Here is a 23,342-nt window from a genome sequence, read left to right on the forward strand (position 1 = left end):
ATTCATGTCAGTCCCTGTTATCATAAGTGATTTTACTGTCAACCACAATGAATAGCTGAGGGTTCCTGTATTATTTTTCTTTATCAATGTGTTCTGAATTATGCCTCAGTGATTTTGGTGTGAGCCTCGGCTTATTATTGGCACCGTACTTGGGTCTGTCTGTGTGTGTGTGTGTGTGTGTGTGTGTGTGTGTGTGTGTGTGTGTGTGTGTGTGTTCAGTGTGCATTCGACCCTTGCATTTCAAGACATTCTTTTTCTTCTTCTTGCCTTTTGCAGGGGGATCAAGGCGACCAGGGACCACGGGTATGCGGTTTACTCCAATTTCTTGTGATTAGCTGACGAATGTGACTGTGTGTGTCTCCCCCAGCAGAATTGTGGGCAAAAGGTTTGAGATGCATGAAATTCCTGGGATAGTGTTCTTCCCATCTGGCCAAATACAACAAGCATTTCAGCACTGCTTATTTCTACAACAAAAGAGGGCAGGAATACGTGCAAGATACCTTGGAAGACACGCAGTGGTCTACAGTTCAATATATGCAAAAAAACTTTTTTTTTTTTTACTTTTCGTCTTCAACTTGAACAACTTGTGCAAAACAAATCTGCTCAATCTCAACTATAATCAAAAGCCAACAAGCTCTGTCTGTATAATTACTCGTGAATCACTTCACTCCTCAACGTGACATGGCATATTCAGAGCTTTAATCATTTCCAGCTCTGTAGTTTGACATTTCTATCAAAGCGCAGCTTCTAAATGATGATAATGTGAGTGCTTTTTTGTGCTCGACAGCCTCTGAAATTAATTACTCTATCTCCACCTAACAGTGAGAGCAGCCCTCATTTTTCTCGAATATGTTTAAAAAAATGAACTTTCTTTGAAAAAAGCAGACTATGGCTGTGCAGGTTTGTTTAAACTAGACTGCATTAACCAGGGTCACATGTGCACCGACATACACAGACTCCTCACTTCCTCTGTGTCTGCTGTCGTCATCAAGTGTAGATCGCACAGAGTCAAAGTTGCTTTGAATGCCGGTAATTGATTTCCGTGAGGGCAGAGAGCACGCAGAGGTTTGGAGCGCAAGGACAAGAGAACACGGCAACACAAAGGTCTGTCTTGTCACCAGAACGCCAGCCATCTCCCAAGTGGATCTGATCCCAATTCAGTCCTGGCGCCCACCCAGACGTTAGCAGTTTGCCGATTAACTTTGTCAGCTCTCCTCCGGGCCAGTTCTGCGCGTCAAAGCACCACGTTTCTTATGATTTGGAAGTCAATACAAACGACCTTCCCTGTGAAATTTGATTAGTGTTCTTAGAGTGATACGTCTAATGTTACAAATGCAGCCTCCTCCAATGACGGCCAAGTTCACAGAGATTGTGGACCTCCGTGTGGCTTCACACTTCCACAAGATCTGAGAACACATCCCCAGCTCCGTGATAACCTTAGTTAATTTTTAATGACATAAGACGTATTGGATAATCACTGTAGTTGCAAGAGCTAATCTGAAAACCACTGCAAACAGTCAGAAAGGAAATATCTTTGGTCTTCTGTTGAATTGACTGGAAGCAAACTCTCCCCTTTTGGATTGAGTTTCTTGGGCTTTGTCCGTAATTTGTACCCTTTTAACCTCGGAAATGGAGTCATCTGTCTCTATCAGTTAAATGATTTATACTTTGGAAACAGCAGTGTGGCTGACAGAGTTGTAACAGGGACCAGCCAGGCCCTATTTGTCTTACAGAGTAAATAAATAAACTGTCCCCCTCAAGATAGTGTTTCATTAATTTCCAATTACAGCAAAATTGTCCACTAATAGGTACAAATTAACACACAGTCACAGTTATATATGAAGGACTGCCGAAGCATAAAAGCATTCTAGGTCACCACCAAATCATATTACCTCCCCGGAATGGCATATTGACTTTGTACATTAGATTAGCAGGTAAATGTAGTGGAACAGAGTATTAGAAAGATTTCCTTAATAAACGAAGGCATAACAGGACAAGTGCTGCCTGACCTTGACTCTATCTATCTGGCTGGAAATGAAGCTCATTTCATGCCCAGTACTGGCTGTGTGCAGAGAGTTGATTAAACCCATATGGAGAGACATGTAAACAACAGAGCATGTCAAGAATATGTCCTCTACGCATCGCAGTCTGCCAGATTATATCCAATCTAAACAGGTTTAAATTTAGAATCATTTAAAAGACAGACTACTTGTGTTTGCATGCATGTTTTTCAAGAGGTCAAGTCATAACCTCTGCGGCCAAAGACGTGTAAGAGCGTAAGAATCGCCACATGGCTGAGAGAATGTCCTCACAGGCGGCCACTTCCTCTGCCTGTTCCCCACATGTCGGGGTCAGCCATTTGTCGACCCCGGGGGTCAGTGGCCACATCCATGTGTCAAAGGTTAACCAAGCAACAAATAATAAATTGGCCAGTTTTGACAAACAAATGTGAGGCCACCTTTCCAGCTCCACTGCCGGGATATAATTAACCAGAGTTTACTGGCTGTGTGTATCGGCAAGAAAGGTGTGTGTGGTCCTTTTGAGCGATGACACTGGCCCCAGCTGTCAAGTAAAGGTTGGTGAATTCCTGGGTCAGTTACAGGAAAAATTCTTGAGATTTCACAAAAAAAAAAATCTGCCCTTGTTTGTCCAGTGCTTTATTTCTCACATCTTGGGATTTGACCAATTTGCCCAGTGTCCTTCCAAAATAAAGAGTGTGGTTACGCAATTTCCAGTATTTGACTTTTCAATCGTGAACAAAGAAGTGTTTTATAGCACACTGTTCGCACATGAGATCAGGAGCCTTAAATGAATTTCACTTGAGATAAATTTGATGTATCAAACCAATGCCAAATCTGAGGCTTCAAATGAATGGATCAAAGACATCTGTAAGAAGGGCTGGAAATCCTCCACATATAGATATTCAGAGAAGACCACAGGCTGCAGTTGCTCTGGATGCTTTGTGTGTTTGGTGTGGTCAAGGAGATGCTGGTTCTGGCCAGTGTCCTACAACGGCTGCTGCTGATTGTTCTCATATCTTGCTCTTTGTTTACTACAGTTGCACTCATCTCGCTGCAGGCGAATTCATAGCATTAGAGCTCATCACTAAATAACCGACATCCGTTTTGGAGGAGAAAAGCAAAACAAAGCAATCTGTGAATGGTTAGGATTCTCTGTCAGCCGCCATGTCATTATCATTCTCACACATAGACATCAGCATGGAGGAAATGCAGGCTGAGCGCTAACCCACACCTAGTCCAGCTTTTCTCCTCTTTCTCTCATCTCCTGCACAGCGAGATCAAACCGCTGTTTTGTTTGGTCAGATAACCATTCAACTTCTCTTCCCCCCACATTTCAGAAACACATTGGTCAGCGAGCTTGTCAACACGCTGTCGACCTGGCCGCAGCTTCTCTGCTGTCTCCTCTCAGCATATGTATCAAAATGATCGTAAAAGCAAGCATGCAACAGCCCAGTGAGCAGTGTGCCAGCCTGCAGATACACCACAACACAGTTCCATGCCAGGACGCTTTGTATTGTCCGCTCCCCTCAGACCACAATCCCCTATATGGTTTTCCTTTTTTTGTCCTCAGCATGTTTGAGGTTGTAAATAACTTGAGAAATATTTGCGCTTCAATCCCAGTTACGCACAGAATGGCTATTGTCTGCAGTGTAAGAGTATCCATTGCACTGTTCTGCAGCAGGCCTGAATTCAATCAGCCTGCCTTGAAAGCCATGTTCCTAATGAGCCATACTTTTTGAATTATCTGTGGAAAACCAGAGGGATGGCACCAAATCCATGTTTGGATAGGCCAGATTTTTATCTTAAGCTTCAATATAGAAGAAGATTGATCTCTTACAGGGCATGTTTATGTCAGTGTGCCAGTCTTAGAGAGGAACTTTCATCAGCTCATTCAGGTTGGTTATTTACAGTGGAGCAAAACCTGCAGTTGATAAATGAGAAAATATGCAATCACAATCAATTTCTGTCCCTTCTTCTTCCAAGTAGTTGTTGTTACTGGTATAGTTTACAATAATACTGCCTCCAGCTTGTCTTGTAAACAAAATATTCTAGTTCCTTCCTACCCAGCAACAGTTGGTTTTGAAATCCGACAGGACACCTGTTTTATCAATTCATGCTAGCTAGCTAATGAAGGAAACAGCTCCATTAGTAAGTTTCCAGTGTAACACATTTAAAAATAAGGATCCTGTGAAAGAGCTCTTATGTATGTATGCATAGAAGATATTAAGTTGTATAAGCCAGAGTAACAGCTACCAGGCAAAGAATTGTCATCAGCTGATGATCTACGTGGAAGCCATGCAGATAAAATAACTATTGTCATTAGGTGCAGTGTTGAGCTTGTTCTTCTAAGTATTCTAAGAGAAATGCAAGGTCAAGCTGTGACTTTGTTCTTAGCTTAAGTACTTGTTCGTATTTTCAAACCATATGCTTTTAATTTGAACGTCACAGGGGGAAAAGGCTTTTAGGATGAGGATGAACTTATGAGTTTGGCAAACGTAACACTATCTCGGGAAGGTTGGCCGAGGTTGCTGGAGAGTAAACTTGCCCAAATCAAACACAGAGCAGGACAGAGTCGCTAACATTACCCTCCACTTTGATAGCATCCAGGACCAGCTTCCATCCTGTGAGGAAATGCTACACAGTAGATGAGCTACTTGTGAATGCTGCTCTTGTTAATAATGCTACAAATTAATGTAGTTCATGGAGCCCTTTTGTCGCTGTATAGCCATCATGCTAGTAGCTGTTGCTGGTTTGGAAGAAGAACACTGCTTTGGCCTGACAGACCCCCCCAAAACTTGAAAGACCTCCCTAACTTATTTACAGCTGCTAAGCTTTTTAGCAAACAATCAATTCATGTTACAGTGGACATTTATATGGCATTAGGCTGTAAAAGTCTTGTCAATAAGTCTACAGACATGCAAGTAAGTGCAGTAAAATAAAAATGTATAGCCTTATGTCTACGTATGGAGAATATCCCCCAAAAGAATAAAAATTAATGGGGTGCATTCATTTGAGAATAACATTCAAAACCATGTTTAGCTAACGATATGACAATGTTTCTGGACTTGGATCAAAGCTGATATTCATCTATAAACCATTGTCTCTCCTCTTAACAAGCAGAAGACCCCATGCTTTCTTCTTTAATTCAGTTTTCATGAGCAGATCGCATCTGTCATGAAGATTGTTGACAAGGGAATTGTAGTTGATTGAATTTCCAGGGAACGTTTCAATCCTATGATGTTCCCCAAAACTCCATGAACAATACCACTCCTCAATTTACCAGCATATTGTAACGCAGAGTCTGCCCTATGATAATCGTCTCAACAAATGTTCTCTTGGAATATCTGAAAGAAAACAACAGGAAATGGTTATTTAGCTATTAGACTCTATACCAGATGGCCCCAGTGCCATTGTTTCATGATGGAGTGGAAACATGGACTTGTTTAAGTGGTGAATGTTTTTTAAAATAAAATGCTTGTCGTGTTTATGTCTTGATTGAAATGTCTGGTCCTCAAAACTAATTGCCTGCCAGTTAAATTTGATGTTGGCTTTTGATAATTGGAAAAAGAAGTTGGGACATTGTTTTAAATCCTTCATCTAACTTGACAAATTTGTAGTAATATTTATAGATAGGATGCTTATCTTCTTCCTCCTTTTATCTGTTTTTGTTCACCCAGTGTTTGAATGTCATGCGTGTGTTGTGCCATGTTCTGCTGTTTGTCCCTTTAGGGATTGCCTGGTCTCCCTACGCTGGCTGCTTTGCACAGCAATCAGATCCTGACTGTCAAGGTTTGTCGGTGGTGGTGCCGCCTAGCTGCTTAGTCCGACCCCTGTGCAGTACACACTGGGAGTGAATGAATCACTGTCGGTTGCTTTTCCTCAAAGCCCGATGATAGAGTAGACACAGGAAAAACCCCATCTAATTAATCACAGCCAGTCAATCGTTATCCCCTTCCTCAATGCCACTACCAGTCTTTCACTCAAGAGATTTCTGTTCCATGCTACATGCCAGGTCTCCCATTGAAAGCAAAGGTGGCCTTTTATAGCCCAGTAATATGTAGCGGACTGGAACAAGAATAAGCATCCAGAAACCAAGACATGGTCTGGCTTGTGTCCATTGATGCTAAAATGAATGGAAGGAACTCTAAGAGGAATACTCAATGAACCAAAGTGGCAAAATGTTTTTTTTAAAGTTCATGCCCATGGTTCACCACAAATCCTTAAATCCACCAATTTGGCCTTCAGGATTGTTTCAGCGATGGATGAAGCCACTAAAACCAATGGACGCTAGCAGAATAATGCACGTATTGACAGGCATAAGGTTAGATATCAACCTCAGCTCAGAGGGTCATCCTGGCTGGTGTCAGTGCGTGCAGCTCCCGGGGTCTGATTTCGCAGCAGGCACGATGATGATGATGATGACAGCGCTTTCACAGAGGGGGAGAAATTCCCATTTTTCCGGGGACTGTGAGGCCGCTGTGGCGCCCTCGCACCCCTGAGGTGGTAATTATGGTCCCTGGCTCCAACAAATAAGCCCAGACTTCCGAAGCAAACCACCTCCATGCTGGAAAAGTGTGGATTTCTCCCCCCACTCTCATGTGTGAAGGCGCTGGACCAGGGTTCATGAACATAGGCCTTTCTAACAAAATCTGTTTCTTTTTGCATTTGCCTTCCTCCTCCTTCTTCTTCTTCTGGGACTTCATCCTTCTTCAACCTTCTCTCACCTCTGACCTACGACCTCTTGACCTCACACACCTGCTCAGATGGTCTTCCCTAAGATCAATCATGGCTTTCTTTCCGCTGACCAGCAGCTCATAAAGCGGCGGCTCATTAAGGTAGTGGCTGTGTCTTCACTCGTCTCCCTGTCCACCGTGCCAAGTCTCACCCAATCACTTCTCTCTGGACATTCTGCAGTTTGCATGCATGCCTTCAGTCAGACCTGTCACACGCACTCTTATAGTCCTTCTGTTATTGTTGAAGGGAAAATGGAAATTTCTCTTTAGAAAACAAGGTTTTTTATTAATGTAAAATGAATTATTATGCTGGCACTACTTAAAGCATTTTCCCTACAACTTAGATTGCTGAATATTTACTTAGAATCTCTTATAATCCACTGTAATAATGGACCACACATTTCCACTATATTTTTTGCTCTGATTATTTAGCTTTGCACTGACAAATGTGTTTTTTTTTTCATTCAGCTCCAAATGCACAAACCCTATTCAGCTCGTGAGGTCCATTTAGGAATGCATGCATTTTAATGGATTAATGTTTCAGCTATAAATCAGAACAATTACAGCTCCATCCTTATTGTTGTATGTTAACTTTAGCAGTAATATCCAAAATGCAAACTCTCCTCCATGTTTTTAATGGAGGCAGCCCATAGCCACCCACCAGATCATTTCACTACTCTCTTCTTCATTATCATTTAACTGCCGTGGCTCCAGTCTCAGTGGATCCAACAATATCACACCATAATGATGTTGGAATGTGTTATTTTGCCACACAGGGAGATCAGGGGCAAGCAGGACCACCTGGGCCTCCAGGGCCACCAGGTCCTCCTGGGCCAAGAGGGCCTCCAGGGGACACAGGCAAAGACGGACCCAGAGGTGTACCTGGTCTCCCAGTGAGTATTGATCTTCACCTCACACGTGATTTATTTATTTTTTTACCGGATTCCTTTCTTTTGCAGTTGTGTGTTTGTAGAAATGGAAAATATCTGTGGATCTCCCCTTTAAAAGCACACTGCATTGTTTCCAAACAAGTTAAACTCCTTTTGCACTCGATTCAATATGGCTTTGAGTCGGTGCCGGAAGGGCTTGTCCCAGAGAAAACCTTAATGAAAACTTGACAGGCTACATTGCCGTTCATTGCCCTGATGTCCTTAGCTAAACATGAATGTGCTCCCCAAGAAAATGCTTTACTGTATGGGTTTACGTTTACTTGGTTGGATTTCATTACAAAGTAATATTTTCCATGTCTTTAAGCCTGTCACTGGCATCACACTAATTTATGTGAACTCTGCCTGTGAGAGAAAGAAGAAACAGAAAAGGCCTGTCAATTATGTTCTGCCATAAAACCTTCCTGAGGACTCCAGCTGATCTTTATTGACTTGGCAGTGTTCACACTGGGAGTGCAAAAATATTAAGTGTTGTTTATCTGCTTCTTCCCAACTTTTTGATGATTATTGTTTTCTGTTCTTCCAGTTGCAGTTGCAATAGTTGTTTTTCCAAGAAATTAAACTTCTCTTGCCGCTGCACTGTATTTCTCCTATGATTTATTTCTCCTGCCGTGAAACACTCAGGAGGAGGGTGGCAAAAATTGTCTTGTAAATGTCACCAAGAGGCAAAAATGGAATAATGTATGAGCAGGATTTTGGCATTGCAATCTGGACAGGGCATATGTTTCATATCTACCCCAAGACCTGTAAGAACATCCAGCTTCCAAGAGCCAGGTCTGAACCAGAAGCAGAGGCATAGAACAGGGTTGTTGGACAGAGACAGTGAAGGGTGCAGGTGGCACAGCGTGATAAATGCCTCCCAGCCAACTTGCTATATGAGCAGAACAATACTCAGCTCTACTTGGCAACCTTGTCTCTACACACCATAGTGACTATTGAACACTAAAAGCAATGGGGAATTCAAGCGTAATGTGGAAAGTACAGCGTTTTTTAACCAGACAATTGGACTTGTTTTTGTTTCAACACTGTTTATGATCATTTTACAATTCCATGCATGTTCTCAACTTCTCAAATACATCTCAACCCACTGCTCTCACATTAACTGAGTGCTTTAAATTTCCTATAGGGTGATCCAGGGCAGCCTGGAGACACAGGACCCATGGTAAGCACAAGCTTTTCCTTTTGGCATCACTTATTCTTCATCATCTGTGACCCACAGTGGATTCTAAAGAGAAGCTCAGCATCAGTGAAGTGTTTGAGATGTAAAGGATCGTAGTTAGCCTGAGCTCATGTCATGTAATTATGCTCTGCAAAACAGCAGTCATGTAGGGATGCTGCCACTTGGGGATATTTTTAAATGAACGTTTTAATTATGAGAAATTCATGAAGAGTTTTATGGTTGCCACGATGAATATTAATGACGCATTTTATGGTGCCCTTCAAAAAACGTATGCTTTCTCTCACAAAACCCCTTATACAGTAGGGACAAGCTGTTCCAGTTAACAGCAACTGGATACCACTTGTGGTGTTCAGCAAATAAAGCATGTGATTAAAGTTTCCTCATAAAAGCTACATTGGATAGGTCAAGCCAAATTCCAGAGAAAGCGAGGTCTTTGGTGATGTCAGTTCTCACAAGTGCAGGGGAGGGTGAGTGAAGCTGACAGAGGAGGTGTTATCAAGCGCTTTCATCTCTGATTCCATCTCCTCGGACTGGTGTGGAAAAATTTGGTGCAGTGGAAAGAAATGGACAGAAAATAAAGGATGGTGAGGTTTATGTAGTAAAAAAAAAAAGACACATTAGCTGAAGAGTAAGGAGTTTAAAGTTGTAATCAATTCCAGGTCACTCAGCTTGTTTGTGTTTCAGCTTTTGTTGGTTTTAATGGTATGTTGTTTTTTTTGTTGCCTTTAATTATACATTTTACTCCACCATCACTTCACATTGTTAATGTCCTATTGCAATAGATGGTCGCAGGTGTGCTCCCATAAGTCTCCGGTGCTTACACAACCTCTCGTGGCAATCACTGGAGTATTTCTCCAAATGATGAATAGTGAATCCCACTCAAAATGAGCTCAAGAGTTTTGTATTTAAAAAAAAAGACAAGCTGCTCATTGTAATTCATGAGAGAGGGCGTACTATTTCACAAATATATACACAGTAAGACACTAATGTACTTTTAACAAGGAATAATGTCAACATTTGGAAATCAATCCCCTCCCCCCCTGCGTAAAGCAGCGCGAGATGAGCTTATCCCAGAGGTTGTAAAAAGATGTGATGGCCACTCAAACTCAGTGGAGCTGCTTCTGTTTCCAGCCAGCAGCAGTTTGTTTGCTGTTTCTTGGAAAGGAAAAATAGGCACAGATGAGATAACAGATTAGAGAGAAAAGTTTCTGTAATTGGCAATTTGCGCTGAGAAGGAATAAAAAGAAATCCTCCATCCAGAAATACAACACCACAGCCTTGAAATGGCCTTTGAAAATCAATATGAATTAGTTGTGCATAAGCGAGCAGGGGGCGATGAGCTCCGCCTTGTGCAGCGAGCTGAAAGGACGAGCTGCGATCGGCACCTTCTGATCTACACAAGCGAGCTCAAGATGAAAATCCAGAAGTTGCTCCTTAACTCAACTTCTCCAGCTTTTTACGATGTTCTAGCGGCAAGCGCCCACTTGACACAGCTGAGCATTTTTGTTGTAGATGCTATTGTTCAAGAGGCAAAAGTAGATTCCAGAGTTTTCCAGCAGCCTTCCAGGACATATGGTGCTGGTTAGAAGGATTAAACTCTTGTGGAGCAACAAGGAGGAGGGGGTCGGTGGGACAAAGAAGAAAAAGAAAATATTTTCAGGACTTAATTCAAAATCATCAGTGCCATAAGGTGTCTCTGGGGTAAATTAAGGGGGTCTTCAGCTCTCGAAAGGTGGCTTGCAGCCTTGCACACAGTATTCATTTGGAACTTGGTTTTGTTTCAAAAAGTCTAAATATGGAAGAGCAGCAGTGTATTGTATGGAGTCTTCCATCCATAACTGCAAAAACCTCCTCCAGCTGCTTTATGCTGTTCCAAAAGCACTTCCAATTATACTGCAGAAGTTCACAGATCCACTTTTACATCCTATTCATTCCATAACTACCCTCCATGTGCCACTGACTCACCTTCCATATTTTTTAAATGCACAACAGGCATGCATGGAGGGGTCTCATTTTCTTAATATGCCCACATAATGAGGACATACCTATGATATTTTGGTGTCCTTGACTAAGTTTTTCCTTTAATGTGAAGCCAAACATGAGGAGCAAAGATGTGAGTAAATGGCTTAGGACATGCTCCGTGCTCTCCAACAATGTTGTGGCAAATGTCGACATCAATGGGAAAAGAAGCATTTTTGTGTGGAGCAAGTCTGTGTTTTTTTTTCTTCTTCTTTTTATTTTTGTTACATTCTGGATCTTATTGTCATAGTTGTGGGTTGTATACTGTATCTATAGGCACGGCTGTCACCAGGATTTCAGAACTGAGGCCTTTTAGTCATGTTTATTGCTCGGGAAGTGCAGATGGAAAGTAACTAGTGGCCAAATCTGGTGCCAAGACCAAATGTCTTATCATTTAATCGATTAATGAGCTGACAGAACTGATAAATATATACCAAACCTTCCATCCATTCTCTGGGATCAGTTTCTCAATTGTGTGGAAAATATTTAGTCTAAATTGCATAAATATAACACATATGTGGAATATGTGTGTAATTATACAGTGCTCATTAGGACTAAAACCATACTTTGTAGATGAACTGGACTAAGCACTCTCTGATACCACAATGCACAGAGTCTAACCTTCACCAACACACCACCTGCCATGTGATGGTACAAATGTGTTTTTAATTTCAGAGCCACTTCTTGTCTAAAGCTTTAGGTTGGTTGGGTGGCCTACACTATTTAGCTGTGTTCTGGCTAGCTGCAGTGGTGTTTACAGTTGTAGCAGCAGTAAAGCTGGTGTGATTGAAAGGTCTTACAAAATGAAAAGTAACGTACACGGTTAAAATAAAGAACACAATGTCACAATCTTTGCAATAATGGCACTGAAGACATTGTTATCCTAACCTGCAGCTACGTTGGCCAAACCTAAGACAATAAGACCCAGACTGTCAAGAAAATAATTCTCCTTTTTAGAGCTGAAAGCGTTATAATTGAATGCAAATAACTGCATAATATTGTAAAGCCTTTTTCAAAGATGTGTTAAATGAAGCAGGAGCTTTGAACAGGAGCTCATAATGTGTACCCCAAAGCTCCAACATGTAGCTTTTCTTCTTTCTAGCTTTGATCAGCCCAAATATTTTTCCAGTAAATGCTGAGCAAGAGTTGCTCAGTCTGGGAGTTCCTCAAGTGGCTGAGGGTTCAACTGCAGACGGAGTGTGGGAATTGACCTGGCAGTCGCCTCATTGTTTGTCATTTCCGAGTCATGAATGAAGGCACCAAACATTCAGAGCTTTGTGTTTGCGCTCAGATGCTCCACTTCAATGGACTCCCTGTTGACATTGCACATTTATGGATTCCTCCCCTTTATGAATGTTAAATGAGGGAGTGAAGGTGCGATATGCCCGAGACACTTTTAGCTGAAATAATTATCCTTTTTTTAAAAAAAAAAAAGGCAATTACGCAACTATCCTCAATTTTAATTTTCTAGCAATGTCAGGGCCTAAAGCAGAGAAGGAAAGAACCAGGACCAAGACTTCCTCAAGAGCTCTTGACTCTCTGAGAAGTCTCCTTTTCAGCCAGTAGCCCCTGAGTGCTCTCAGATGTAGCCAAGCTAATTAGCGCTCAGGCGAGTGGCACATGCTCTCACATACCTAGTGGGTCATAAAGATGTTTACCAAACCCTACTGAGGATAGCTAACAAAGACTTTTAGAGGCAAGCGGGAGGAAAACCTTTTTCTTGGTTGGCTGGGATAATGAAAGTTGTTCATTGAGGTTTTTGTTAAAAGTGCAGATGGAATGCTCTATAAATGAGCTGCAACTGTGTGGGCCATTTCTGTAAATGTGAGAACTTGTTGCTGCAGCATATTTACAAGCTAGTTTTTGTTTTAAAAAATGGAAAAATGAGAATGGGAAACTTTCAGCTCCGCAGTCACTTGGTGATCGCCTTGTTTCGTCAACAGAAACTAGGCAAGATATGGAAAGCTCAGTTTATATTCAGAAAATTGGTAATTATTATTGTCCTTTTAGTTAAGCCAGGCATCCATTGGTGCTTTGGCCACAAGGCATGTGTTGGCCGCCACCAAGCTCAACTTTTTCTTTACTAAAATTTGCACTGACAGTCAAACTTTTCAACCTGAGTGTGTCCTTGTTGGCCACCTTTTAAGACAGGCGCACAAAGTTTTCACACTCATCAGGAGACCAGATCTCTAGTTTTGCCAATTATACTGCATCAACAAGAATAAAACAAGGAATGCTGTTGTAGAGGCCTTGTGTGGCATAAGGTCTGTCTGGCCTTGACCCAACGGCACATGATGAGCCAAATGGCTCCATTTACTGTGGATCCTGAGCCGACAGTGAGAAAAAAGCTGGCCAACATGAGGTGTCATAACAGCCAAGCGTAAAGGTGTTGATGAACTGCTGTGGGTACTGCAATAGTTCAGAGTCTGGTTTTAGCCAACATGGAAGGAACTCGCATTCAGCCGGGTTTCTCATTTTATTCATAAAGCAGTCCTGCTGCGTTTCAGCAGGTTCTGCTGGTGGAGGTTGACGATGGCCTCCAGTTTCTCAGTGGTAGCCCAGCAGCAGCTTTAGAATAGAAACTGTCCTCCCAGACACATCTATCATTGACTTAAATCTCAGTTAGCGATGTGGCGCCTTTTTTGCCTTGTCTAACTTATTAGCTTCGCGAGCCTTTCCAGCTATTGGCCCACTTAGGTAATGATCCTCGCTCTGCGTCGGATTGTAGTCTTAGGATGCAGAACAGTCAAACAAGGCAAGTTTTTACAGACGCTAAAATGATTAAAGAAACAGATCAACATAAAAGATAAAACCATAAAAGATTTTGTTATTCATGGTCTCATTAGAGATTCATGTTTATGGTGCGGCTCAGTGAAAATAAGGCTCTGAGTGAGTTGATTTTCAGTCTTTGTCAAAGAATAAAACAAGGGGTTGATTGTGATTCTGCTCTGCCTGAAGGGTGTGTGCTCGCTGAATTAAATCCTACCAGAGCCTTTGCCAGTCTCTCTGCTGTGACCATGTTGGCTGCACGAATCATATTATTTCATCTGACATGGACTCTTTTGTTCTATTTCTCTTCCCCGCTCGCTCTCTCTCTATCTGTCTTTTCTCATTTATAGGGACCTCAGGGGCCACAAGGGCTGAAGGTGAGTTACAAAACATTGTTTATTGTTCCACTGCTACTTCTTAGTCTTCTTTTCAATTAGATCAAATGAGTTTCCCTGAGTCATAAACTGAAAAACAAATTCAACAAAATACATTTCACTGGGAGAAGATGCTGTCTCAGTTTCATCTCTTTTTTTAAATCCCTCGTGCAAACCTATAAGGAATTCTGAGCTATCAGTTTTGCGTTTAATAGTGAAAAAGTGTAAAATAGTGTAAAAGTGTGCACAAATGTCAGTCAGCGTGAGTGGGGAGACAACATGAGGAGGGAAAAGAAGAGAGTGACTCAGAGAGACAGAGAACAGAGACCCTGCAGCTAAGTGCTGTGATACAGGCTGTGGGTCCCTGGCGGTGCTGATGTGAGGAACAGATGTAAACCTTATCCAGCCATCAGGTAGCTGCCAGTGTTTGTTCAGTGTAACCCAATCAGACACTTCCTGTCTGTGCTGTCATCTGTCGGCAAGGCCTCCCGTCGGTGTGTGGGAGGGGGGGGGTCGTGCGTGCGTGTGGGTGTGTGCGGAGGGGTCAACGATGACACACCGCCGTGTTAATGGCCCATAAGCCAGGCCCGAGGCTACTCAATTAGGTCTGCTGCCGGCATAGTGCTGCCTTTAGCAGAGCGGCCACGGCAACAATTATTCATCTTTCATCACCTTGGTGATTCATTTGCTGTCATTACATGATCTAAAGTGGAAAGTGAATCATATACTTGAACTTATCTCAATCAGACCGATATATTTCATGAACTTGTCCACCTTTATGTCCTCTTACTCATCCTAGGCCAGAAGATCCCCCCAAAAAAAGAAAATTTTTCATTGGCTCAAGTCTGTGTATCATTGTTTCGCCCATCTCTGATACATCTGTAAATGTGATCATGGTGACAGTAAATCTCTTCTACTATGAGGGAGCACCAACAGCCAACACAAGCAAACCGCTAGGCATGAGAGTGAGAGTTCAGTACAACATGTTTGGTTCAACCTCTGACTTTTAATCATCTTGTTTTTATGAGCTAAAGGAGAACATGCAAACATGCAGCCATATACTATATATAAAATCTCAACAGAAAGATCCCCATCAGCCGTTTCTTATCCTCTGCCCACCCAGCAGATCTTACAGTAAAATATGACAGGCAGTGTTTATTCTGGCCTGGTTTTGTGAGATCAGCACACACCGGGTGTATATTAGCCAGCCAGCCTGTGAGAGCGTCTTATATAGGCTGTGATCTGTTGGTGTTGCTGTGTGTTGGGTCAAACTCTAACTGAACTGTAGTAGTGTTTCTGTAAATGGTTTTACGTTTCCTTTGGGTGTTGGCTTTTCCATTGGGAGATGGTTTTGTCAGGTAGAAAGTCAAAGTGCATTGTCACATATTTGTTTGCATATTTGCTAACCATAACTCTACAGTGTTTCAGATTCTTTCCCAGTGCAGCACAGTGTCATTTTTTCCATGCAGTGACGCCTAAAGGCCTTTGTGTTTATTTCCTAGGGTTCACTCGGGCCTCCTGGCATGTCAGGTGTTGATGGACTGAAGGTGAGTGCATACAAACAACACAGCTGATGATTGTTGTAAAAAAAAATCCTACACCTTCATTCGTTCAGCTGTTGTTACTTAAAAAAAAAAAAGGTTTGAAAACTGAGCTGTGTTGTTCAGATGGATATTTCAAACCTACTACAAATCCATAATGCTAAACCTTTCCAGTTAAATAAAGTAGCTCCTCTAAATTAACCTGAACATGGTATACAGCTTCCCTCACAAAACCCACAGAAGAAAAAGTTCAGATCCAACTTCCATCCACACCTGAAAGCATTTTATCTTCAAAAGGTCAACCCAGAGTTTTCATTAGTCTTTCTTGGCCATGTGCTGTACTTTTCATATTAGAAAAGTTCTGCTGCACATTCTGACAATTTCAAACCGCTATCCTATTTAGGAGAAATCCCTTGGGCTGCATCTTCAAGTCCTAACCACAAAGTACCGTTTGGAACTGCCTGTGAATCTGCTCACACTCTCGGCTCATTTCTGCATTTCATTCTCCAACGGAATAAAGGAGACACAGTGCAGGTGTTTCACTATGGAGGGAAAAATGGAAAAGCATATTTATTCCAGAACAAACGATGGTACAAGTGACGAGAACGAATGAGGAGATGATTTGAGAGGCAACATCTTTCTAATCTCAGGCACGCATTTATAAAGATATGAGCCGAGAGGCACGCATGGCCGTAATCGGAACCAGAGTATAGAAGGTTCATTTTAAAGTGAAAGCCATACTGACTGTGGAGACAGCAGAAGTTGAAGGCCTAATTCCATACTTGTGTATGGAGTGGGGCTTTGCCAGCGCCCATGAAATAGAACTCCAATGCTGTGCAATGCAGTTATAAAACAGAATCTGTTCTGGTATGCAAGTGTCACTCATGCAGAAAGATGAACTCTGAGGCAGTTACAGCTGCCCCGCCAGCAGTGGCAGGTTGACTGGCAGACATCATATTGATCTGACAAAGATATCCACTGAAAGGGGACGATCACTAATGCAAACCTTATCAGCCCCACTTTAGGAGTTCTTAATCAGACTCCATCATCATTATGGCAATGAGTCCCATATGCGAGCTGATAGATGAGAGAAGATTCCTGCATTTATGAAGGCTTGCACCAGCAGTGTGCAGTGAACAGGGATCATACACACTGATTCCCATAATGCTTCATGCAGAATTCATCATGAGGCATCAAAGAGCTTTTGAGCGTAAAACACTCAAAAATGAAAACAATAAGAGAGGAAGAGAGAAGAATGAATGATGTGTACAGTAACCCTCATAATACTGAGAAGCCATTGACATGTATTTTAATCCAAATAATAGATTGCTTTATTTTCCATCCTGGCCACATTCATCAGAATCATCCGATTAAAGTTGTGCGTCTGGGATGAGGAATAGCCGCAACTCTTCTAAAAGGCTAATGATGTGGTAGGTTTGCAGAGGTCGGCAGGTTAATTGTTGTTGGCAGCAGATGAGATTGGTTTCCTCAGTCAGAGCTGCAGAGAACAGGGGATTCCGAGCCACAGTAACAGCGACCTGGCATTCATCAGATGGACTTGGCTTTCTTCTTTTGCTCGTGTTCAGAACCAAAGCGGAGATAATTAAGCTTTTAATCAGCTTGTTTATCCTCTCTACATTCAGTTTGTGGTTTTAATATTTTATACTTTTGAACTTTTTTGGAACTTTATGGTATTTATTTGATGGAGCTGTACGTTAACGAGTGGAAAATCCACTTCATCTGTTCCGCTGACTGCTCAGTTATCGACTAAACCACAATTGTCTACCTGTGTGACACGAGCATGACCTCTGTGGAGGTTAGAGGTTATCTCTATCCAGGGAGAAAAGAAAAAGAGTTTTTTTTTTTTTTTTTGGTGTATCTTTTGACCTGAACTCAGAGGTCACAATGCAGCACACTCAATGAGCCACTGTGTGTGTTATGCTGTCCATAGGGGGATGTTGGCATCCCAGGATTGGACGGTGTCCCCGGAGCCAAGGTCTGATGCACACAGATTCTGTGTGCTCTTATTCTTTTAATATCATATTATCATTTTTGTAGTTTTGAAATAATTTTTCATCCTCCCCCATCAAAGTTACATTGACCTTTCTTTAACTTTCGGACTCTCTTTTTTTTAATCATCCCTTTTGACCTATTAGAAATCATTTTTTTCCATTACGTGTGGCACCTTTTCCCCTTTATGTTATTTTAAAAATCCTTTTTATCTTCTCATTCATCTGTTTTGTATTTCATGTTTCATAATGATCTGTTTTGGCAGTATACTCTATCAATCACGTTACCTTATGGCAGAAATTCATGTGTGATTTAATTATCTATCAGTTGCTACACACAGGCTTTATTCAATGAAACTGTGGTGTAACATTGTTGAATTAGAATTTTAGTCTGTTAATGTTGATACGAAGCAAGTTTTAAAAAAATACTTAGAAGCTTAAAAAAGACTGATACATGATGGTCCGTCTGGGGAGAAGACGACCGTAACACAAGAGAATTTCCATAATCTAACATGAATTTAACCCCAGATACAATCTGACCTTTAGTGGCTGCAATAATTCCCCAACTGAACCCCCCCTCCCCCCTCCAAGCCTTCCTGTGTCTAACACTCTGCTTTCTTTCCCAACAGGGTGAAATGGGAGAGCGAGGTGAAAAGGTAACGCACTCGTTCAGATCACCAAACATTATTGTTAGCATCAGTCTTGATATCCCACCATGTGTTAGAGCAGCCAAGGTGATAAAATGACAGCAGCTCCGCCTTTACTTTACTTCTCACTGCTGCAGCTTGTTTTTCCAAGGGGGGTGGGGGGGGACTCCCTTCTGAGATTTAGCCATCAATGACTCAGTGATTCAGCGAGTCACAAAAATGAACCCAATTTCTCCAACTCCAAGCCTCAGAGGAAACGAAAAAATTGGACCCATTCAATAGCCTCAGTGAGAAAAAAAGCAGCCTTATTTCCTCCATTTCCTAATTCTGCTGGTGCCCAAATTCAGTGCTGTTGGGCAGCAGCAGGTGGGAGGTGTGAACACCGACCGGGCTGGGGAAGGTGCTGATGACTCATTGTGCTTCATTCACCACAATAACCTGCTTTCAGGCAGTTGTTCTGTTGTTCTCAGTTTTTTCTTTGTCAGAGACTTATTTCCTGTCATTAGTTCACTTGGTTCAGTGCTGCAACACGGTCGTGCTGTCACAATCACCTAGCAACCTTTTCTCACAGCATCATAGGTGCATGGTGAAGATTTATCTTCACGGAAATAATGTCTCAATACACAGTTATAGAAACTGTACTGAAAGATTGTGATGATGCAAGATCAGGTCACCTCAATAAAGTATCTTTACAAAGCAACGACCTGACAAGGTTAGGAGTCATTGAAGCTGCACTGCTCTGCTTTTGTCATTGAGCCTTCACTCTCAAACAGAAGTTCCCAACATTTTTGGCTCAAGATCCTTTTAAACAAAGCTATGTCTACTCATGACCCTTCACCTTGTCACTGCAACTCACAGACACAACCTCTCCCAGATTTATGTAAGCGTAAAAAAGAGAAAAGTGTCCTGTATTTTATAGTAAAGCAAAAAGCAAAGCAGCAGAAGCAAAGATTAGAGAAGAGTTAATTATCTTGAAGCCCACTAGATTTATCCTGAGACCCCTTAAAGGGCCGTGACAGCCATGTTGGGAATCACTGCTCTAAAGCATCAGGAGGATTTATTGTCAGGCACAGAGGAACAGTTGTGTGAACATGAACTGCAGTTTTTGCTTTTGTTTTCTAACAAATGAACTTCAGGAGAGCAATTCATCCAGACTGCTCCTGCTATCATTTTAACTTCTAACATATAGATTCATAGACAGTAAAGTAAACAACAATTCATCTCCTGACACACACTTGACGTCAAAGAAGCTATAGTATAGTGTTATATATATATATATATATATATATATATATATACATACATACATATATACATATATAGTATTATATTGTCTTTTTTAATGGTCTCCATGAGGACAGAAACTGAGTTCAAATTGGAATAGCTGTTCATTTTATGACTTGGACTCTTTGTAGACAGCAGTTTACTAAACATGATGTCATGTGGATTTATCAAAGGTTAAATGATTCAGACGCCACTGAAACTCACTCCAAAGGCCAATGAGCTTTTAATTCGAGAGTAGCCAGATATGTCAGCGTAAACTGTTGTCTCTGGCATCGGCTGCTAATTAAAGAGCCAAGAGCCACAGTCAAGAAAACAATGCTAACCGCCAACAGATAAAAACTCTTTGTTTGAGAAGCACATCAGCCTCTTACACAGCCCTTTATATTAAATCCAAGTCACCTTCAAATTAAGAACATGGATTTATAGAAGCAAAGGATAAGTATTATATCAACAAGACAGAGAGACGGCAGCCGCTGGAGAGGCTCTGTGACTCAGCATACCAACATTTGCTAAGTAGCACTAAAGAAAAGTTCCAAGCTGATGGGAATGTCATTAGTTTTTCACTTAGGGCCAGGTATGTTGGGATAGCTTTTCCCTTTAATAAATTAAATCATCATTTAAAAGCTACATTTTGTATTTACTCCAGTTATATTTGTCTCATAGTAAAAAGTGTTTTACTGTGACAAATTTGTGCCCCAAAGTTAATGGAAATCTATCAAATACTGTTGAGACACTTCAGTTTAACCACAAATTTCGAGGTCATGGTGGATGTAGAGGAAAAGTCACTGATTACACTTTTTAAAAAAGGCAATCCATCCAGTGTGTATGAATTTCAGTCTGGACCAATGGCTTTATGAAGAAACATCTTTATATAGAGTTACAGTGGTCTGGACCAAACAGAAGAGCTGACCTGCCAACCAGTATCACCATCCACAAAGCCACGCTGCTAGTGTGACTACACACAGCCATGAAACTCAATCTGTTTCATACTGCAAAGATGGAAAAGTTGTGAATTTCGATGTGAAGTTTTTCACAGTTGATGCCAGGAGTTTATGACCTCCATTATGCCCCACAGAGTGGATTACATCACCTGAAATCAGTCAGCGCTATATGAACCATGTGTGATGACTCAGTTTGTGACCAGAGTGAATTTAACATGTACATTAATGGCACTTCATCTTTGCCGCAGTGCACTTGGACTTTTTAACTTTTTTAACAAGCATCCATTAAGCTGTTTTACAGCGCACAAATCACAGAGGGAGATTTTGTCAATGTCCTACTGTGTGTTTTGTGCAGTCAATGTGGAAATCATGTTTAAAATCTGGATCTGTAGATTTTAGATGCCCACCTGTCTGTTCCTTCACACTCTTGTGATCGATGGACTTCACATGATGACCTCTGTGTGTTTTCGTCACAGGGCGATATGGGTGAAGACGGGCCGAAAGGTGAACTAGGAGAGAAGGTATGTAAATTCCACTTTACCTGTCATTCTCTTTGTTTATGTCTTGGAGCTGCCTCAGAGAAACAGCAGCGTGTCTGGCTGTGGCTGGAAAACATAAAAAAAAGGAAAGTTAATGTTAGCCATGTGAGAGCTAGGAGATCTGTGGAGAGGGAGCGGAGGCAGAAGCAGCTCGGGTCATGTGCCATCAGCTGCAGTCAAGGCTGCACAACAGCAATCATCCTGGCACTTGATGCGTCCTTTGTGCTTAATGTGGACTTAATTGCTATGCTACGCTGATGCTACATTTTCTGCTTGAACGGCTCCTGCATTACTTTGGGACCATTTATCATCAAGACAGCTTGTCAAGTTAGGATCCATTTCCAACAGGAGGCAGGACCGAGCTCCTCTGGACAGATTGTTCAAGTAATAGATTTGTGTTTCCGTCCATAAAGCTTTTGTTGTGAGAAATGTTTTTTGTTTCGCATTAGTTCCCTGACATCATGTCGAGAGACAGATTATGCATCGTCTCCAGAAGTTGCCTCGCAGTTATTTTCCTGTTAAAGCAACACAGACTTGTTTGTATTGGGTGACCTCCATGGCAATGTTTGGGCCTCTTTACCCTTCAGGTTTGTGGCAAAGCTTTTCAGAAACCAACCAGTTATTGGAATGTGAAAAACTTCTGAGAAAAGTTTAAAAAACAAAAAAGTTCAAATAACGATGACAACACAGATGCCGAAACAGACGGCAAATACAAAAATACCGTGATATTCAGTCCACAGGAGATCCTGCTTTTTTTTTTTACTAGGAGTTGGGTATAAAAACAAACATTACTGATAGACCAGCAGTGGAGCAGGAGCAGTGTACTCAAAATGTCACCGCCAATTTATTGCAGTGCAGCAGAGGACAACTTTGATAACTTCTCACTTTATGGGCGCTGTGTTTTTTTTGTTTTTTTTTTGTTTTTTGTTTTAAAAGACTGATGAACGCGGCTGCCAAGAAAGACACCATTTGAGGGAAACAGATGCAGGATATCATCTGTGGAGAATGAGTGAACAAAAAGGAAAGTGGTGGCGATAAAACTTTGCAGCTCGAGCGCAGCTTTGATCTGGTCCACCTCGGCACAGTAAAGGGGGAAAAAAGTGATGATGGGTTTTCTCTGCAGGAATAAAACAGAAAAAGTGAAATTGAGTAGTAAAGGGATGCAGACTTCTGTAGCAAGTCACCTGTCATTCATTCGTCTAGCACATAGCCATGTATTTGTAATAAAAAGAAACACTGCAGTTTAAAGGAAGTGGAGAAGATTTTGGAAGATAGGATTACCTCATCTTTTCAGATTGTCAGTGTCAGGATGTTAAGTTTTTAAACATACACCATGGCAGTAATTGCTTTTCAATCAAGAAGTATAACCAGATGAGTATAACATATGCCAGATACACCAAGGACTGATTTATTTCTCACTGCAAACTCTCATAGACATGCACATGATCAGTCAGAAGAGAAAATTGCGCATCACTCCACAGGCTGACCCTCCTGTCGTCAGGCCGACCAGAGAGCTGCGTGTCTGATCAATAGCTCATCCCACGTTATTATTGTTTTTACATGGAGAGGAGGAAACCTGAGAACGGAGGGACAGCCGAGGGGAGAGAATCTTCAGTCTTCCAGTGGCGAAGATGCCAAAGCTAACAATACACAGCACACACTGCGGAGAAAATGTGGTAACACGGGGTGAGAGGTGAGGCAGTGAAAGCTTGGCTATGGTGAGCAGAGAGACCTGAGGGAGCGCGGGAGGGGGAGAGGGAGATGGCAACACAAGCAGCCGCAGCAGACTTCACATGATACAATGGGAGATTGTTTTGACGGAGGGAGTCTGCAGAGTGTGAAAGAGACAAAGTGACAGCACAGATGCACTCAGTCACATAAACGCTCCCTTGTACTGTAGATGTGCAGTTGCAGAGATGTGAAAATCTGTTTCTTTCTGCCTAAAGGACACAATCTATTTACAGTTACACTCTGGATCATCATTGACTGAAAAAAAATGATCACTGTTATTGTGATGCATTTTGTTGTCGCAGATTGACCACTTTTTACTTTCTATAGTCTTATATTCAGACCTCCAACAGCCACAAACGCTCACTGCTCACTGTTTGTGATATTGTATAGTTTAATGAACTTCAAAATTGTTTTCAACTAGAGTTAGAGGATTGAAAGCACAATGACATGTTGTTAAGAAAACAGCATCAAGTTAGATTAGCTTTGTAGAAAGACTGGAAAAAACTCACTGATTAACACGTTAGATTTAGTTTCTTCCTTCTCTAAAGCAAACAATATCTTTATCTGCAGAGTCATTGTCTACTAGAGCAGTGGTTCTCAAACTTTT

The 23,342-nt window shown here is 41.7% G+C and overlaps 1 protein-coding gene across 15 annotated transcripts in view; it reads left to right on the forward strand.

Moving 5' to 3' along the window:
- Window positions 1-23,342, forward strand: part of col25a1 (collagen type XXV alpha 1 chain) — a 138,721-nt gene that overhangs the window by 94,360 nt on the left and 21,019 nt on the right. For 11 of the 15 annotated variants that reach the window (XM_085760285.1, XM_085760287.1, XM_085760293.1 and 8 more), the window contains exons 4-12: window positions 246-303; window positions 6,785-6,856; window positions 7,531-7,647; window positions 8,828-8,863; window positions 14,020-14,046; window positions 15,546-15,590; window positions 17,536-17,580; window positions 18,223-18,249; window positions 20,942-20,986. In XM_085760285.1, the coding sequence (XP_085616411.1) occupies window positions 246-303; window positions 6,785-6,856; window positions 7,531-7,647; window positions 8,828-8,863; window positions 14,020-14,046; window positions 15,546-15,590; window positions 17,536-17,580; window positions 18,223-18,249; window positions 20,942-20,986 (472 nt within the window). Of the gene's footprint in view, window positions 1-245; window positions 304-5,750; window positions 5,811-6,784; window positions 6,857-7,530; window positions 7,648-8,827; window positions 8,864-14,019; window positions 14,047-15,545; window positions 15,591-17,535; window positions 17,581-18,222; window positions 18,250-20,941; window positions 20,987-23,342 lie in introns of all 15 variants that reach the window. The other 4 variants (XM_085760294.1, XM_085760279.1, XM_085760286.1 and 1 more) reach the window with 4 other exon arrangements.

This window comes from Trachurus japonicus, chromosome 18 (genome assembly GCF_045865225.1).
Source record: "Trachurus japonicus isolate A0001 chromosome 18, Traja_1.0".
In the NCBI taxonomy this organism is placed as follows: domain Eukaryota; kingdom Metazoa; phylum Chordata; class Actinopteri; order Carangiformes; family Carangidae; genus Trachurus; species Trachurus japonicus.